Consider the following 20,482-nt stretch of genomic DNA (forward strand, 5'->3'; position numbering starts at 1 on the left):
TGGCCCTCATGTTTCCTATTTTAATGACATAAGAGTAAGATCTGTCACCTCTATTGGCTGCATGTTTGTAGTCACCTTTTCTTGCTTTGTTATTTAAGATCTTCTTTCCCCAGGGATGCCTGGGTGGCTCAGTCTGTTAAGTGTCTGTTTTCAGCTCAGGCCATCATCCCAGGGTCCTGGGATTGAGCCACACATCTGGATCCCTGCCCTTTGGTGAGCATTCTTCTCCCTCTGCCTCTGCCCCTCCCACTGCCTGTGATCTTTCTCTCTCTCAAATGAATCAATATTAACTTTTACAAAATTATCTTTCCCCCAGACCTGTTCTTTTCTGCTCTGCCTATGCCAAGCAGCAAGGCCTTGCTTATATTTGGTTCACGTGTGTTGAGAACTGAGCAGGGGATTTACTGGGTCGGGCTTAGCATGACCCCTCACAGAGGCTGTCTGGTGGGACACACTGTAAACCATAGGTAGGGTTTGATGGCGTGTTAGGAAGAAGAAGGATTACAACCAAAGAAAAGGGGGCAGGTTCAAGTCTTTGTCCATCGTGCTGGGGCAGGTGTATTTGTGTTATTGTTTATACATTTTGTGCTTGGTCCATAAAGTAAGAAAGGTAGAACAGTCTCTGAAAGGCCTTAGGAAGAAGCTGTTTGGCATTAAGGTTGATCCTCATGGCTTAGGGGATTAGTTGTCTTGGACTGGGTTGAACAATAGGAGCTCCTGTTTGGAAGCACCCTATATAGACTCTTAACATGCTTTTGTTTGTTTTGTTTGTCTTCATAGTGGTCATAGTGCTGGTCCACTGCATTCTGGCCAGAGTCTATTACAAGCATCTATGTTCCGTCATCACATGCATGGTCAAGAAGATCTTCCAATACAGTTGCCTATGAAGATAACTAGACCATGTCCAGCAGTGAAGTGTGGGATCTCTGGTCTTCTCAACTGGGCCAACCTCTCCCAAGTGAGATAAGGCCCAAAATGGGGACAGACACGTGGAAGACACGAACGGGCAGTGCCATGACTGTACATAACAGTAGGTTTCTGGGGGCACCTGGGTGGTTCAGTGGGTTAAGCCTCTGCCTTCGGCTCAGGTTATGAACTCAGTATGCTGGGATCGAGCCCCGCATCAGGCTCTCTGCTCAATGGGGAGCCTGCTTCCCTCTCTCTCTGCCTGCCTCTCTGCCTACTTGTGATCTCTCCGATAAATTAATAAAATCTTAAAAAAAAATAGGTCTCTTGCCTGAAGTGTGTAGACCAGGAAATCAACCCATTATCTACAGTTTTCTCCATGGAAGGCATCAGAGCACAATCTGGGCCATCCGGCCTAGAAAGCAATTGTCCCCAAATGACCAGGACATGGTTTGTAACTGAGACTGTGCCTGATTTTTTTCCCTATATGCACCTAAGGCCCAGAGGATACAATAGCCCTGACAAAGACATGGGATTCCATGCTTCTAGACCACCGGCTACAGCTTCCTTATGCCAAGAGGCTCTAATTGGGGCATCCCTGAAGCCTTTCCTTCTGGCTGTACAATGTTTCCCTACTCCTATGCTGCCTTTGAATCTTTGCCCAAAAGATAGTGGCTGACTCCCCAGGCATGGAGCTGGGCTAAGTCAGGGGTACTAGGCCCACCCTGCTCTAAGGGAACCCTGCAAAATCTGGCTCTGGCCCAGGTACTACCCACACCCACACTGGTGTTTTCATGACTTGGGTAGCTCTGAACATGCACAATCCCCCCTCTCTTTCAACTTACAAGATTGCTCCAGCAAGGGTCTACTTTCAGAAGCTCCCTTGCCTTTTTATTCAGCTTTAGAAATGTGAAGACTGAGGCATGACACAACCATGTGGAGTTTCTGAATAAGATTCTGGATGTCTGGGCCATAGTTTGAGCAAAACTTTTAGATTTGAAGTGGAGCCATGGTAATTCCAAAAGTTTGGAACTCATAAGCATGGAGTTTTCCTGAATGCAAGAGAAAATAGGAAAATAGGACTGGTGACCCTTGGGGAGTATTTTGGGGAGGGAATCTGCAGGTTGTGGGTATGGAAGGGCCCTTCTAAGAGGAGATGGAACAAGTCCCCTGCCCTTTAAGGAAATAATGAAGGAGAAAGTCCATAGAGACATAATCTGGGGAGACGCTTTGCTATGAAAGAGTGGGAAATTTCCCCACTCAGAGCCAGTGCAGCCCCAGTTCACTCTCAGCTAGGCCTTAGTCCAAACTCTTTGTACACTTGCTCAGATCAACAAGCGGTAAGACACTGAAGGTCACAGCTTTAATTCATTAAGCCACCAAAGCACCAATGCAGGTGGCCATTTTCCCAGTGTGTGCACAGTAACTGGTCAGCCAGGGTTGGTCAGTAAAAGGAAACTAATTCTTGGCAGAGCCATTCTATGACAGTTGATTTGGAATGTCCCATGTTCTCAGCAGTTGAGCAGTTGAGCAGACCACTCACTGGCCACTAAGTGTGGTCAGCTGGTCCCTAGGAAGGCTCCATGTGAGACAGCTGGTCATGTGAACACTGAGGGAGGATGGCCACAGTGGGTTTTCCACTGGCACTTTAGAGAGGCTTCCCTTGAAGGTAACTCTTTTGTGTTTTGGGTCAGGAGGTGAAACCTAGAGGTGGGAGGCTGAGTGAGCATGTGGACTTTTCTGTTGGCTCAGGCACCTCCTCCAGCAGGAGTGTCCAAGAAAGAGACTTGGTTGTGGGTGACAGGGCATGATCTCAGGTGGCCCAGGAAGGTGTCTCGTGTTGAGGGATCTCTCTCCCCAAGGAACCAACTCTATTCCTGTCCTGGACCCATCCTCATCTGTATGGTAACTCCTGGCATGTCAATTGATCTCTGTACATTTCAGGGCCCTCACTCTAGAATATGGCTTACAGCCCCCCTATCCCCCTCACATCCCCCCTCACACCTCAATAGGGTCCACCTGGGGATTACAAGAGATGCTCACAGGTATCGTCCACAAGCTGTGAAACATCATTCCCATGTGAAGCTAAGAGGGAGCTTCCTTCCTCCCTGCTGTGGAGCCGTCCAAATCCCCTCTCTGGATTCAACCACTACCAAGTGTCTACTTCTTGCAGTCACTCAGGGATTGAACACTAGGGCAATTAGGAAACACCAGTCATCTACTTTTTCTTAAGGCTTTCCTTGTGTTTAATTGTGTTGGGCCTCATAAAATCATACTGATAAGAAGGCCATATTCACATTTCAACATCTCAGGGAAATGAGACCCAGAGGGGTCTATGTAACATTCTGCATACTGCTGGCTTCTGAATGGAGTTGGACCCCAGGCCATCAGTCGTGCATACTGCCCATTGCTGCATTTCTCCAATGCCTCTGTCAAATGAAGGTATGTGCCCACAGGTCCTATCTGTCCGGTGTTCTTAGTGCACCCCCAACTGCAAAACCTCCACAAGTCCAACTCGGATTCAGGAGGCTCTACTGAGCAGGCAGCAGGTGAATAATGGGATGAAAGGATTGAACTAGGAATAGGTTATCACCCATTTCCCTGGGTTCTTCTGCCAGCAAGATGTCCACAGTTCTCTCTATTATGATGCATTTCCCAGGATCTTGCCTCAAGGATTAAGAAGAAATGTTCACCCGAGGTGAAGAATATCAACTGGCCTGAAGCAGTGATTCGCGAAACATCACATCTGGCCAAACAACGGGAGGCCCCCTATGGATGACCCACTTGAAGGTACTGTGGAAACACACTCTTTAGGTTCATTTCAGAATAATGAGTCTGTTTTAATCAGTGACCCATAGTTAAGACAATACTATGAGATGTTCAGCCACATTCCTCTCTCCTGTATGCAAGAGTAGATGATCCAGTTAATCAGTAGTACCTCTAACTCAAGACATCAAGATACACTCCAACTCCAGAATGGGCTCCTGTTGAACAGTAAACAACATCTCTAGCCAACGTGTGGACCGTTAATTGTTTTTTTTTCCTCTTTTGTCTACATTCTTTGTTTTTCTTATGTTCAATTACCCACCATAGAGTACATGTTTAGTTTTTGATGCAGTGTTCAATGACTCATTGTTTGCATAGAACACCCAGTGCTCCTCACCACATGTGTCCCCGTTAATACCCATCACCCCGATACCCCCTCTGCTCCCCTCCCTCACCCTTCTGTAACCCTCAGTTTTTTGAAGAAATCCAGAGTCTCTCATGGCTTGTCTTCCTCTCTGATTTTTTCCCATTCATTTTTCCCTCCCTCCCCCTATGGTCCTCTGCACTATTCCTTATTCTTCCACAACTCAGTGAAGCCATATGATAATTGTCTTTCTTTGCTTGACTGATTTTTGAACTTTGGCTGAAAGCCATCTCTGCCCGATAGAGTGTTTCCAGATTTTAAAAAATGAATGGGCATTATTTTATTACAGGAGGTTTAGATGAATGTAAGAGTTGAACATATAATACAGAAAGTTCCCAGGTCCCCCACCCCCACCCCCAGATTCCTCCATTAACATCTTACTTGCTTGCGGTACATTTGTTATAATTAGCAAAACAGAATATTTCCCTCCTGCCCTGCTTTTCATTCCAAACCCTTTTGATTAAAGGAGGCTGAGGTAGAATCTTCCCCCTTATAACTGGAGACCTGGGGCTGGTGGCCCCTGGTGCAACCTCATGTCACACCCAGCTGCAGAAGGACCAAGGAGGAGTGACCTCCAGTGGATTCCATGGGATTTCCGTCCAACTTTGACTCACTAGGGCCTCATATTTTGCTTCAGAAAATGCGGCCAAAATTAGGAAATGGCCTCCTCATGTGGAAAGTTGGTTTCCCGTCACTTGTGTTAGCTGTGGTTTCTGTGTCTTAGGAAAAGAAAAACCCTGTCGGATAGACAGTGAGCTCCAAGGTTTTCAGGGGCTGAGCCTTAGGGTGGGCACTTGGCTTCCCACCTAGGTGGATGAAGGGAAGGGGAGGTGCTGTATTGCCAGGCCCAGAGAAACTCAGTATGTGACAGAGGGATTGCCACTCATGTCGCTGGTGGACCTACCAGATGAAAATGACTCTTGGCTATTCTCTAGCCTTTGAAAGCAAACAAGTCAAGATAGTATTTTAGTAATCACAATATAGCAAGTGAGGCAAAGTATGATCTGAGGAGTCGTTTGAATCATGACTCCTCCATGAAGCACAGGCTTTTTTGTGTGTGTGAGAGATGATATTTCATTGTATTTTTTATTTATAATTCCCAATGATGAGTGATGTGGAGCATCTTTTCATGTATCTGTTCTCCATCTGAAAGTCTTCTTTGAGAAAAATATTTGTTTAGGTCTTTTGCTCATTTTGAAAATGCAGTATTGACTTTGATATGTTCTTTATAGATTTTGGACACTAACCCTTTATCAGGTACATCATTGTGAATATCTCCTCCCATTGCACAGGTTGCCTCTTAGGTTTAGTAATTGTTTACCATACAAAAGCTTTTAATCTTGGTGGTGTCCTAATAGTTTATTTTTGCCTTTGTTTCCTTTGACATATCTTATAAGAAGTTGCCATGGTCAATGTCAAAGAGGTTATTGCTGTGTTCCCTTCTAGGATTTTGATAGTTTCCTATCTCACACCTAGGTCTTTCATCCTTTTAAAATGTACTTTTATGTATGGTGTAAGACAGTGGTCCACTTTCATTCTTTTGTATGTTGCAGTCTAGTTTTCCTAACACCATTTATTGAAGAGACTATTTTTTTCCTTTGGATATTCTTTCCAGCTTTGTCAAAGACTAGTTTACCATATTTTTGTGGAGTCATTTCTGAGTTTTGTTCTGTTCCATTGATCTAGGTGTCTATTTTTGTGTCAGTGCCATCCTGTCTTGATGACTATAGCTTAGTAATAAACTTGAAGTCCAGAATTCTGAAGTCTCCAGCTTTGCTTTTGCTTTTTCAAGATTGATTTGGTTTTTTGGGTCTCTGTATTTTTTTTTTTTTTCTTTTAGTTCTTATATATATATATATATATATATATATATGTATATACATATATATATATATATATCTTTCCGGCATAACAGTATTTATTGTTTTTGCACCACACCCAGTGCTCCACGCAATCCGTGCCCTCTATAATACCCACCATCTGGTTTCCCCAGCCTCCTACCACGCACCCCCGCCCCTTCAAAACCCTCAAATTGTTTTTCAGAGTCCATAGTCTCTCATGGTTCCTCTCCCCCTCCAATTTCCCCCAACTCCCTTCTCCTCTCCATCTCCCCATGTCCTCCATGTTATTTCTTATGCTCCACAAATGAGTGAAACCATATGATAATTGACTCTCCCTGCTTGACTTGTTTCACTCAGCATAGTCTCTTTCACTCCCATCCATGCTGGTACAAAAGTTGGGCATTCATCCCTTCTGATGGAGGCATAATACTCCATAGTGTATATGGACCACATCTTCCCTATCTATTCATCCATTGAAGGGCATCTTGTTTCTTTCCACAGTTTGGCAACCATGGCCATTGCTGCTATGAACATTTGGGGTACAGATGGTCCTTGTTTTCACTACATCTGTATCTTTTGAGTAAATACCCAGTAGGGCAATTGCAGGCATAGGGAAGCTCTATTTTTAATTTCTTAAGGAATCTCCACACTGTTCTCCAAAGAGGCTCAACCAACAGTGTAAGAGGGTTCCCCTTTCTCCACATCCTCTCCAACACACGTTGTTTACTGTCTTGTTAATTTTGGCCATTCTAACTGGTGTAAGGTGGTATCTCAATGTGGTTTTAATTTGAATCTCCTTGATGGCCAGTGACAATGAACCTTCTTTCATGTGTCTGATAGCCATTTGTATGTCTTCATTGGGTAAGTGTCTCTTTATGTCTTCTGCCCTTTTTTTTCTTTTAAAGATTTTATTTATTTGACAGAGAAATCACAAGCAGGCAGATAGGCAGGCAGAGAGAGAGAGAGAGAGGAGGAAGCAGGCTCCCCGCCAAGCAGAGAGCCCGATGCTGAACTCTATCCCAGGACCCTGAGACCATGACCTGAACCAAAGGCAGAGGCTGAACTCACTGAGCCACCCAGGCGCCCCTTCTGCCCATTTTTTTGATATGATTGTCCGTTTTGTGTGTGATGAGTTTGAGAAGTTCTTTATAGATCCTGGATATCAGCCTTTTGTCTGTACTATCCTTTGTGAATATCTTCTCCCATTCTTTGGGTTGCCTCTTTGTTTTGTCGACTGTTTCCTTTGCTGTGAAGAAGTTTTGCATTTTGATGAAGTCCCCCAAATTCATTTTTTAAATTTTTCTATATATATTTATATTTATTTTTATTTTTTATAAACATATAATATATATATATTTTTTTAATTTTTTATTTTTTATAAACATATATTTTTATCCCCAGAGGTACAGGTCTGTGAACTGCCAGGTTTACACACTTCACAGCACTCACCATAGCACATACCCTCCCCAATGTCCATAACCCCACCCCCCTTCTCCCAACCACCCTCCCCCAAGCAACCCTCATTTTTTTTTTTGTGAGATTAAGAGTCACTTATGGTTTGTCTCCCTCCCAATCCCATCTTGTTTCATTTATTCTTCTCCTACCCCCTTAAGACCCCATGTTGCCTCTCCACTTCCTCCAAATTCATTTTTGATTTTGTTTCCTTTGCCTTTGGAGACATATCTTTCTTAAATTTTTTTTAAATTTCTTTTCAGCATAACAGTATTCATTGTTTTTGTACCACACCCAGTGCTCCATGCAACCCTTGCCCTCTCTAATACCCACCACCTGGTTCCCCCAACCTCTCACCCCCCGGGCCTACAAAACCCTCAGATTGTCTTTCAGAATCCATAGTCTCTCATGGTTCCTCTCCCCTTCCAATTTCCCTCAACTCCCTTCTCTGCTCCATCTCCCCTTGTCCTCCATGCTATTTGTTATGCTCCACAAATAAGTGAAACCGTATGATAATTGACTCTCTCTGCCTGACTTATTTCACTCAGCATAATCTCTTCCAGTCCCGTCCATGTTGCTACAAAAGTTGGGTATTCATCCTTTCTGATGGAGGCATAATACCCCATAGCATATATGGACCACATCTTCCTTATCCATTCGTCCATTGAAGGGCATCTTGGTTCTTTCCACAGTTTGCGACCGCGGCCATTGCTCCTATAAAGAATGGGGTACAGATGGCCCTTCTTTTCACGACATCTGTATTTTTGGGGTAAATACCCAGTAGGGCGATTGCAGGGTCATAGGGAAGCTCTATTTTTAATTTCTTGAGGAATCTCCACACTGTTCTCCAAAGAGGCTGCACCAACTTGCACTCCCACCAACAGTGGAAGAGGGTTCCCCTTTCTCCACATCCTCTTCAACACTTTTGCTCCAGCTCTTTGAATAATGCCAGTAAAATTTTGTTCAGAATGGCATTGAAAGTATACATTGCTCTTGGCACTGTAGACATTTTAACAATGTCTATTCCTCCGATCCATGAGCATGGAATGGTCTTCCATTTTTTTGTGTGTCTTCTTTGATTTGTTTCATGAGTGTTCCGTAGTTCCTCAAGTACAGATCCTTTACCTCTTTGGTTACGTTTATTCCCAAGTATCTTATGGTTCTTGGTGCTATAGTAAATGGAATCAATTCTCTAACTTCCCTTTCTGTGTTTTCATTTTTAGTGTATAAGAAAGCCACTGATTTCTGTACATTGACTTTGTATCCTGCCACATAACTGAATTGCTATATGAGATCTAGTAGTTTGGGAGTGGAGTCTTCGGGTTTTTCTTAAAAAGTATTATGTCACCTGCGAAGGGAGAGAGTTTGACTTCTTGATTGCCAATCTGAATACCTTTTATTTCTCTCTGTTGTCTGATTGCTGTTGCTAGGACTTCTAATACTATGTTGAATAAGAGTGGTGAGAGTGGGCATCCTTGTTGTGTTCCTGATCTCAAAGGGAAGGCTGTCAGCTTTTTCCCATTGAGGATGATATTCACTATGGGTTTCTCATAGATGGATTTTATCAAGTTGAGGAATGTTCCCTCTATCCCCATACTTTGAAGCATTTTAATCAGGAACGAATGCTAGAATTTGTCAAATGCTTTTTCTGCATCGGTTGAGAGGACCTTGTGGTTCTTCTCTCTTTTCTCATTGATTTGTTCTATCACATTGATTTGGGAATGTTGAACCATCCTTGCAACCCAGGGATGAATCCCACCTGGTCATGGTGGATCATCTTTGTAATGTGCTATTAGATCCTATTAGCGAGGATCTTGAGAATCATCGCATCCATATTCATCAGGAATATTGGTCTGAAATTCTCGTTTTTGGTGGGGTCTTTGCCTCGTTTGGGGATCACTATAATGCTGGCTTAATAAAAAGAGTCTTGAAGTTTTTCTTCTGCTTTAATGTTTTGAAACAGCTTCAGGAGAATAGGTGTTATTTTTTCTTTGTAAATTTGGTGGAACTCCCCAGGCAATCCGTCCTGACCTGGGCTCTTGTTTTGGGGGAGGGTTTTGATCACTGCTTCAATCTCATTACTAGGTATTGGTCTATTCAGGTTGTCAATTTCTTCCTGATTCAATTTTGGAAGTTTATGGTTTTCCAGGAGTGCATCCATTTCATCTAGGTTGCTTAACGTATTGGCATATAACTGTTGATAATAATTTCTGATGATTGTTTCTATTTCCTTGGCGTTATTTGTGATCTCTCCCTTCACATTCATAATTTTATTAATTTTGGCCTTCTGTCTTTTCTTTTGGATTAGTTTGGCCAATGGCTTCTCGATTTTATTCTTTCAAAACAGCAACTTCTGGGTTCATTGATGTGTTCTACTATATCTCTAGTTTCTATCTCATTGATCTCTGCTCTAATCTTGATGATTTCCCTTCTTGTGTGTGGAGTTGGCTTAATTTGTTGTTGATTCTCCAGTTCTTTAAGGTGTAGAGACAGCTGGTGTATTCTGGATACAGTGGCCTCCTCTGCCCATGGCCTTGGAGGAGGGGATGACGGTCAAGGCCAGTGCCACAAGGGAAGGATGTAATGCAAACATTTCCTGGGAAAGTAAACCCCGCCTTCTCCAGCCCTGAGTTTTCTAGGCTGAGTTCCCCATTGGCTCCCAAGCTAGGCGGAGGAAGCTGTAGACACCCAAGGGGTCACCCTGTGCCTGACTCCAGGAGGAGCAAGTCACATAGTGTTCTTTGTGGAACGTGTCCCTGGAGGGTTCACCAGTCAGGTATGGCCCTCTGAAGGTGAACAGGGAGCAGCTCAGCCAATCCATGTGGGGAGATAACACGGGTTGGGCTTGATGTTGCCCAGCTCAGGCTCCTGAAGAAAGGAGGAGGACAGAGGCTCGGGGTGTCCCTCCCATGCCAATTGGGGGTGCAGCTGGCCCACCATGTGTCCCTGAGGGCATATGGTATCCCGGGCTCAAGTCAACAACAAGATAGCATCCAAACCCAGCTGGGAGAGGCCCGAGTCCCCGGGGGGCCCCTCAGCCTCTGCGGAGACCCATGGACAGCCAGGCTCACCTCATGTCACCATTTCATCATTTCAGGTTCTATATATTTTCATACATACAGGATAACCAAACAAATCACAAGAATGTGAAGGAAATTGAGTGCAGTGCTCATTTGGAATATGTTAAGGAGTTAGGATTAGAAATTGTGCACAATTCAGGGACACCTGGCTATCTCAGTCAGTTATGCATCTGCCTTCAGCTCAGGTCATGATCCCGGGGTCCTGGGATTGAGACCCATGGCAAACCCATCGTCGGGCTCCTGGCTCTGCAGGGATCCTGCTCTCTCTCTCCCTCTGCCTGCTGTTCCCCCTGCTTGAGCTCTCTCTCTCTGTCACATCAATACAATCTTTAAAAAAAGAAATTGTGTACATTTCACTTTCCACTTTTGTAAATAAAACAAATATAACTTCTATGACCAGAAGCAATGTCTTCTGTCATATTACATTGCTGGAATATACTAAAGCCATAAAATTAATTATTTTATTAGTTGTTACAAGATTTTCTTTTGACTTATTCATTTGAGAAAGATACAGAGACAGGGACAGAGAGAGAGCACAAGCAGGGGGCGAGGCCAAGGACAGAGAAGCAGACTCCCTGCTGAGCTGTACTCCCAAGTACAACAGGGGGCTCGATCCCAAGACCTGGAGATCACCACCTGAGCCAAAGGCAGATGCTTAACCATCCGAACCACCCAGGTCCTCCTGCCATTTCTTTTAAATTAACATATAATGTATTATTCACCAGAGGGGTAGAGTTATGTGAATCATCAGGCTTACACACTTCACAGATTCACCATAGCACGTACACTCCTCAATGTCCATAATCCAACCACCCTCTCCATTACCCCACCGCCCGCCATGACCCTCAGTTTGTTTTGTGAGACTTAAGAGTCTCTTAAGTTTTCTTTCCCTCCTGATCCCATCTTGTTTCATTTTTTTCCTTCCCTACTCTCTAAACCTCCACTTTGCCTCTCAAATTCCTCATATTAGGGAGATCATATGATAATTGTATTTCTCTGATTGACTTGTTTCGCTCCACATAATACTCTCTAGTTCTATCCACGTCACTGCGAACTGCAAGATTTTATTTCTTTTGAGGGCTGCATATTATTTCATTGTATATATATACCACATCTTCTTTTAACCTTTCATCTGTTGATGGACATCTAGGTTCTTCCCCTGGTTAGGCTGTTATGCACATTGCTGCTATAAACCTTGGGGTGCACGTTCCCCTTAGGATCACTGCATTTATATCTTTAGGGTAAACACCCAGTAGTGCCATTGCTGGGTCATAGGGTAGCTCTATTTACAACTTTTAGAGGAACCTCCATATTATTTTCCAGAGTGGCTGCACCAGCTTGTATTCCCACCAACAGTGTAGGAGGGTTCACCTTTGTCTGAATCCTGAATGCCAGCATCTGTCGATTACTGACTTGTTAATTCTAGCCATTTTGACTGGTGTGAGGTAGTATCTCACTGTGCTTTTGGTTTGTATTTCCCTGATGCCCAGTGAGGTGGAGCAATTTTTAATGGGTCTGTTGGCCACCTGGATGTCTTCCTTGCAGTGATGCCTGTTCGTGTCCTCTGCCCATTTCTTGACTGGATCAGTTGTTCTTGGGTGTTCAGTTTGCTAAGCTCTTTATAGATTTTGGATACTAGCCCTTTATCTGACATGGCGTTTGCAAATATCTTCTCCCATCCTGTTAGTTGTCTTTATACCGATTGTCTTTTAACTGAAAGCCATAGGCAGGGTTTGATGGTGTGTTAGGGAGAAGAAGGAATATGAGCAAGGGAATGGGGCAGTTTCGGTCTCTGTCTACTGTGCCACAGCAGGTGTCACAATGGGTTGTATTGCATGGGGGGTGGGGGGCAGGGTCCCCTCCCTTGGCCTCTGTCTTCAGACCTCCCGCTCCTCACAGGGCCCAGAGGGTGGGACTTGGCCTTTTTCCTCCTGCAGTTACTTACATGAATTTCCCCAGTGGCAGCTTTGCATTGAGAGGAGCTTGCCTGCCTTCCCCTGGGGCAGTGCTAAAGCTTTCCTTGTGCAGCAAAGTTTCTGCACGGTAAGGTTTGAGAGGATGCTGTGTTTCAGCATCTCACTTCACAGGGGCCAATTCCTTCCTCTTGTCCCTGGGCATGTGTCACAGAACCCAGGACAAAACAGTGGCCTCACCCTGGAACTTCGCATCCTGAGTTAAAGTGGAGGATGGTTCCTGTCAGGCCTCCAGGTCCCTGATCTTGGACACCAGCTCCCCCAGCTGAACACTTGTCTTGATCTCACTCTTCTGACAGACCACAGAGCAGAACAGACACAACAAACCTTCCCCACGGGGCTCCTTCTGCCATAAATTGGTGCTCTTATGGCGGCAGACAGAAGCACATTTTTGGTGCATGGGTTTCTTAAGATAACCCAGGCAGATGAGACATCTACTTCCTTCTTTAAAATGTTCAGCCAGACCCACTCTCTGCAGAAAAACGTGTAGACTGGAGTTTCCTAATGATAAGTGACCTTGAGTGCTTGGGTTTTTTTTTTTTTTTCTTTTTTTACACTTTTTTTGAAATTTTTATTTTCAGCATAACAGTATTCCTTGTTTTTGTACCACACTCACTGCTTCATGCAATCCATGCCCTCCCTAATACCCACCACCTGGCTTGGGTTCTTAATCTTCTTTGCTTGCATAGACATGTTATGTAGCTACTACATGTCATCCCTCTACTAGGAAATGACACACAATATAGCAACAAGTGAGTTACTCTTGGCCCCGAACTTCTGATATTTGAGATGCTATTGAGAATAAAAAGCTTGATGGGTCATTCAGCCTTGACCTGAGCTGGTGAATTGAAACAGAAACAGATCGTGGGTGTCCAATACTGTAGCCACCGACCACCCATGGCCATCAAGCACCTGGAGTTCAGCTCCTCTGAGTTGAGATGTGTTCTGAGTGTAAAATGCACACTGGATTCTGAAACCGGAAGAAGGAAGAGGAGTTATATTATCTTACTGAGATCGTTAAAACAATTCTCATTAACATAAATACATGTGGAGGGGATACCATTTTTCCAATTATAAATATTTTGACTTATTTCCTTTTACCGTCTATAATGTGCCTGCTAGAAAATTTGTAACTGACATGGGTGGGACACATTAGATTTTCTGCCAAGCATTGCCGGACCCAACCCCCGAGAGTCTCCAACTCAGGGAACTGGTCCCACCTGGCCGTGACTCAGAACCAGAGCAGCCACTGAGGGGTGGAATCAGTCAGTGGGGAAACTCAGTGCAGCATCTCGTAGAGCAGTCTGAGCTATGATCTGGTTAAGGAATAGAAAGACTTGGTCCTCTCTCCAGTGTGGGTATTGAAAATCTAGTCCTGCCCACAACTCCTAGAGCAGAGAGCCCGAGTGTACCCATTGTCTCTAGGTGCAGACCCTGTGTTTGGAACTGAGCTGGCCTCCAAAACACTCATTGTATTAGGAAAATACTTCATTCCCCAGACTTGTGGTCTCATATTTGCTTTTGTGAAACCCTGAGGGTTAAATAAAAAAAAGTTTCACAATCTTGGATGTGTCCTCTATGAGAGTCTTCTCCAGCCTTCCACTCCCTCTGAAGGTGATTCAGTTCTGGAATGAGATTGATCAAGAAGGGATCTCTGTTAAAGGGTTCTTCTCACACTCTACCATAGCAGCAATCGCCTCTTATATTTGAGTCCTTTTAATTTAATTCTAGGAGAAAAGCGACTTACTGATGAAAGAAAGGTGGCCACAAATGTTTGGATTCAACGTTCACCCAAAATTGAACAGGGTGCTACACTTTCAAGAAATTTGAAGTTGAGTAGTTACAAATCTCAAGAATGGCCTGTGGCCATTATAATTTTTCTCATTGTTTAGACAAAGTCAGACATGTGTATATGACTTCATCAATATTTCTCCTTATGTATTCCTCCATATCCATTTGGAAAAAATTCATCCTTCATCTGGAAACCACACCCTCAGAGGTAAAATTCCCATTTCAATTTGACTCCTATTTTCTTAAGATTAAGACCTCAGTTTTACTAAACAATACTCACCCTTCACTAATATCTGTATAAATTGTCTTTCACTTTAGCTCAAGTGTTTAGAGTATGTAGGCCATGGTGATGGCCATACCACCTATTTGGGGAACCAAGCCAAGGGGGATGGCATTTTACTCTGCTTCGTTCCCATCCTATGAGATAGAGGCTTCATGTTGATTTTATTGCCAATCGGTGACTAGAAGAAGAAATCCCTTATTCCTACCACGTTTTGATGCACAGTGAAATATGAAAATATAGGCATATCAAAACCATGAAGCGAATTTTAAATATATTTGAGATTCAAAACACGGGGAGGTCGGATGAACATTTCATGAATTATAACTGTTTTAAATATCCTTGTTAGCAGTCCCTCAGTGAAATTTGAGGTGTTTTGCTGTTTCTCCTCCCTTATTTTGCCTTTATTCCTCAAATATGGAAAGTCCTGATGGATTTGATTTCTTGAGTGACTGTGGCAGACACGTGGAACTTTTGGTGAATGGAGCAATGGTAAACGCAGCTGGCCACTAGGTGGAGAGATGTCACCGACTGTGCAAGCTCTTCTGGCTGGTTCCTGTCAGAATTGGATGGAATTGTAAGACAACTTGGAGAGTTGGTGGTGGTTGGTGTTAGCAAATAGGACACACCCGTGTACTTGAAACAGGAACACATCTGCTACCACCATGGCAGCAATGGCTGCATAAAGATCCCCATGGGGGTCCTCTGTGCTCTGTGGCCTTGGAAGAATGGAATCAGGTTCAACTGGCAGTGGGGAGAGTTGGTTTCCAAGATCAAGGATCTGGAGCCCTAGGTGAGAGCTATTCTCTGGGTGAACCTGTGGATGCTGACATTACCCGCACCACCACCCCCTTCCTCACTAAGGACTCAGAGATCATTATATCACTGCTGGTTCTCCAGGAATGGCAGGAATTATCTGATCTTAGGCATTCTATGTGACTATGCCCCTCAGTCCTGAGTGCACAGTAGAATGACCTGGCAGGTCCCTGATAAAGACTGATGCTTGAGTCCTGCTCTGGACACAAGTGGGCCACCCGACAGAGCCTGTTCTTGCTACAGGTTGGTTTCTTGTGAGACTTCTATGCTTTGGAAGGGAACCCACCGATACACTCTTGCTACCATTGCGTCTCCACTCCTCTAGGCTCTTGATTGGTGCCCTTGTGGAAGGTCTCCGTGCCATGACAAACCTCAGGGGGAATCTCTATTACACAGAGGAAGCACCTGTCTCGATTCTTGATTTCCCTCACAAGACATGTAACACAATCTTGTCATTGTTGTTAGCTTTGTGGGGGGAAATGATAATAATAACATGTGTCTTAACTCTTTGAGGCTAAAGGATGTGGGTAGCCTAGAGTACAAATTAATGAAGGCTTCAAAAAAATCATAGTGCCAGGGTGCCTGGGTGGCTCAGTGGGTTGGGCCTCTGCCTTCAGCTCAGGTCATGATACCAGGGCCCAGGGATTTGGCCCGTCATCAGGCTTTCTGCTCAGGGGAAGCCTGCTTCCTCCTCTCTCTCTCTCTCTCTCTCTCTGTCTGCCTGCCTCTCTATATGCCTACTGTGATCTCTGTCTGTCAAGTAAATAAATAAAATCTTTTTTAAAAATTATAGTGACCCCTCTGTGTGGTATTGCTTATTTCCCTCATTAAATCCCTTTTTTAAATAGATCTTATTTATTTAGACACAGAGAGAGAGAGAGAAAGAGAGAGAAAACACAACGGGAGTGGGACTGGGACCGGCAGGCTCCCCACTGAGCAGGTAGCCTGGTACAGGACTGGATCCCAGTACCCAGGGATGATGACCTGAGCTGAAGGCAGATGCTTAACCAATGAGCCAACCAGGTGCCCTTGTTAACCCCTTTTCCTGGTTGGCTGCTTAACGTCCATGAGACAAGATCAGTGTTAATATGCATCCTTAATTTTAGTCCTGAGGTGGGAGTTCAGGGAAGATTTCTGTGGAAAGATTCATTGACTGTGGAAAGAGCAGAGATAAGCCACTTAAATGCAAAAGGAGTATGTGGGCCTCTTCTAGGTTCAGGCTATGCATTCTGACCAGTTGTTGATTTGGGTTCTTTCTCTCCAATGGCTATGACCTCAGATGTAGATACACCCAAGGAGAACCTCATGACTTTTGCTACCCTGAAGGGTGTCCAACATGGACATTCATTTCAAATAGAATCAGAAAGAGGTTCTGAGAGGTTCAGCAACTCCATCTGCACCCTGGACTCCCCTTGCTTGCCCTCTGGGCACCCTACTGGGAAATAGATGTTGGAACAATCAAAGAATAGGATCTGGGCATTTGCAAAGAATCTCTTCACCAACACAGGAGGCACCCAGTGCCTGCAAAATGTGGATTCTGGACTGTGGATTTGAGAAATGGAAAGCACTCATACATTGATTGGCGCTGGGCCTCGGGCTGCTCTCTTCATGGACCCCACGTTCACTTAATGAGGTTCTCCCGGGGTGTGGATATTTGAAACCTTTCATTTTCTAGCAACAGCACTGTGTCCTGACTGAATTCCCAACCCCACGACCATGATCAGAATAATGTGATTGTTTTATGCCATTCCTTTGGGGGGAATACCTACTCAAAGGACCCCCCCCCCCCCAGGAATACAAACATGAATGCATAAATGGTTTTTTATTTATCTGTTTTGTACAAAACTCTAATGCTTTTGCATTTTCTCCTCCTATTTGACATGCAGAGGTGTGAACTTGTTTTCCAGTTGTTCCCTATTTCTGTACATATCTATTGATATGTTTAAGAAGTTTCCCATCACAGTGGGGCCAAAATTCTCCATTTTTAATGCACCAGTGTACCATTGCCTGTTTCCTCCATACTGGTTCAACTACCTGGATATTCTATGGAGAAAATGTGGCCCTAACCATATTAATGCGATTTTTTCTGTCTCCTGAAGAGCTTATTTGATTGACTATGTCTAGAAAGTTGCAGTAAATCAGCAACAATGGGCACTGGTGCCGTGTGGATTTTATCTTCTTCTTTTGAAAGATGTTATTGATTTGCAGAGAGAAACACCAGGGGCACGCACATGAGCGTGTGTGTAATCGTGGCACAGGGAGATGCAGAGAGAGGATTTCAAGCACACCCACATTTAGGCCTAAGCCTCGCGTGGGGTTGGATCTCATGAACCCGAGTCAAGCCCTGAGCTGACATTCAGAGTCCCAGGATAACTAGGCACCTGGAATATACGCAATTTTTTTTTTTAACCATGTATTGCAATTACTTCATTTTAACCATGCCATGTCTCTTGGTTTTGTTCTAAAAGTTTTCCTTGTTTCATGTATTTGGGGGCTGGTTCCTTCCCTTTCCATTGCTCATTTTCGTAAACAGAACAAGATCATGTATTACCCATCTATGTGCCAGAACACACACTGAACCCTACCTTTTGGGGAGTATTTAAAATACATCATTTAGAAAAGTATTCATTGTATTTATTTCCTCCACCCGTCCACTCGTACAGAAATGCTGTGTTGAAAATACAGTGATTTGTTTCTCATAATTACTCATGAAGAGCCTGTTTTTCCCACACATAGTGACCAAGAAATTGGTCAGTGAGTTCACAAAGGTCTAGAGATAACAAAGTACTTAGCCTTAGCTACACACAGAGAAAAAGCAGATCAAATACATAGATGCTGAGAGAATGACATAATTGGATTAATTTGTGCATAGAGAAATACGACTCTGGAAAACGGAATTGGTGTTAACACTGCTTTTGATTTCATCTGGGACCCATGTTAAACTTTGTTCTAGAAATGTCTGGTGACTGAGGATGGTAGAGATGGATAGGGATGGTGTTTTCAATCAAGAATGGGACCTCTATAAATGGTGCTGGGAAAACTGGGCAGCTATATGTAGAAGAATGAAATTCGACCATTCTCTTACACTGTACACAAAGATAAACGCAAAATGGATAAAAGACCTCAACGTGAGGCAGGAATCCATCAGAATCCTAGAGGAGAACATAGGCAGTAATCTCTTCCATATCAGCCATAGCAACTTCTTTCAAGATATGTCTCCAAAGGCAAAGGAAATAAAAGCGAAAATAAACTTTTGGGACTTCATCAAGATCAAAAGCTTCTGCACAGCAAAGGAAACACTCAAGAAAACAAAGAGGCAACCCACGGAATGAGAGAAGATATTTGCAAATGACAGTACAGACAAAAGGTTGATATCCAGGATCTATAAAGAACTCCTCAAACTCAACACACACACAACAGACAATCATATCAAAAAATGGGCAGAAGATATGAACGGACACTTATCCAGTGAAGCCATACAAATGGCTATCAGACACATGAAAAAAATGTTCACCATCACTAGCCCTCAGGGTGATGCAAATTAAAACCACATTGAGATATCACCTTACACCAGTTAGAATGGCCAAAATAAGCAAGACAGGAAACAACATGTGTTGGAGGGGATGTGGAGAAAGGGGAACCGTCTTCCAATGTTGGTGGGAAGGTACGTTGGTGGAGCCTCTTTGGAGAACAGTGTGGAGATTCCTCAAGAAATTAAAAATAGAGCTTCGCTATGACCCTGCCATTGCACTACTGGGTATTTACCCCAAAGATGCAGATGTCGTGAAAAGAAGGGCCATCTGTACCCCAATGTTTATAGCAGCAATGGCCAGAGTCGACAAACCATGGAAAGAACCAAGATGCCCTTCAACGTACAAATGGATAAGAAAGATGTGGTCCATATACATTGTGGAGTATTATGCCTCCATCAGAAAGGACGAATACCCAACTTTTGTAGCAACATGGGCGGGACTGGAAGAGATTATGCTGAGTGAAATAAGTCAAGCAGAGAGAGTCAATTATAATATGGTTTCACTTATTTGTGGAGCAAAAAAAATAGCATGGAGGACATGGGGAGATGGAGAGGAGAAGGGAGTTGGGGGATATTGGAAGGGGAAGTGAACCATGAGAGACTATGGACTCTGAAAAACAATCTGAGGGTGGGAGGTCGGGATACCAGGTGGTGGGTATTAGAGAGGGCAAGGACTGCATGGAGCACTGGGTGTGGTGCAAAAACAATGAATACTGTTATGCTGAAAATAAATAAAAAATAAATTTAAAAAACATTTTTAAAAAAGAATGGGACCTCTATCTATTCTCAATATGTGTTTCTTTTCCTCTCTTCACCCTAAAGATGGGCTAGTGAATCTATTTGGGGGGCAGGCCACCTCCCCTCATGTCATTTCTTTTCAAAAACAGAGGGATAATGTGTGAGACCAGACTTCAACTTTGGAAAAGAAGTGTTTCCTCTCACGTGAGACCCTGGTCTGTGAAGAGCCACCTGTCTGGACAGCAGGAGTTGGCCGCTGTGCAGCTATGGTGACTCTGAAAGGTCTATGATGACACCATCACCATGGCGACAAGAGATACACCTCTGCTGTCCTGTCCAACGGCCCCTCTTTGAGCTGAGTGAGTCGATGAGACAAATCAGCTCTCAAGATGGGAAACGGAATCGGAATGTGTGGCTGCTGTTGTGGTATGTTCTTACAGATCTCCTGACTGCTTTTTGCTGCTAATCAGATAGTTCACTCTTCCTCCAACTATTCTCTCATTATTGAAAAATTTCTCTCTCCAACTTGTCATTCAGAGTTATACAAATGTTTTATAGTTTAGTTTTATCCCTGGATTTCTATTTTTGGTTATTCTACCAAGCTAGCTGCCTTGACTTTTGTCCTCCGTTTTGAAAAATGTACTCCTCCCTTTGATATCCTGCACCTCACCCTTGACAAACTAGGTTCCCCTAGGGGAGAACGGCAACATCTATTTTCATTTACGCTTTTTTAACGTCCAAAATTATACATTTCCATTCCTCCTTTCTGAAAGTGAGAGTGAACCTGGAAAGGTCGATATGGAGGATATTTATGATTGTTTTATCCATGTTTTACAATGTATTCCTGTACTGTTTATCCCAAAATGGGTATGATTTCAGGATT

General features: G+C 43.7%; 1 protein-coding gene across 4 annotated transcripts in view; it reads right to left on the bottom strand.

Annotated features, from left to right (window-relative positions):
• The window catches only part of LOC123392382 (translation initiation factor IF-2-like), a 74,763-nt gene that overhangs the window by 34,579 nt on the left and 19,702 nt on the right, over positions 1–20,482 (bottom strand). The window contains exon 2 of one of the 4 annotated variants that reach the window (XM_045081215.1): positions 13,027–13,412. The exons of the other annotated variants lie outside the window; for them this stretch is intronic. Within the exon in view, the coding sequence (XP_044937150.1) occupies positions 13,265–13,412 (148 nt within the window). The 3' untranslated portion in view covers positions 13,027–13,264. Of the gene's footprint in view, positions 1–13,026; positions 13,413–20,482 lie in introns of those variants that run through there. 4 annotated transcript variants of the gene reach the window in all.

The sequence above is a fragment of the Mustela putorius genome, unplaced genomic scaffold (genome assembly GCF_011764305.1).
Source record: "Mustela putorius furo isolate JIRA1106 unplaced genomic scaffold, ASM1176430v1.1 tig00000545_pilon_pilon_pilon, whole genome shotgun sequence".
Lineage (NCBI taxonomy): Eukaryota > Metazoa > Chordata > Mammalia > Carnivora > Mustelidae > Mustela > Mustela putorius.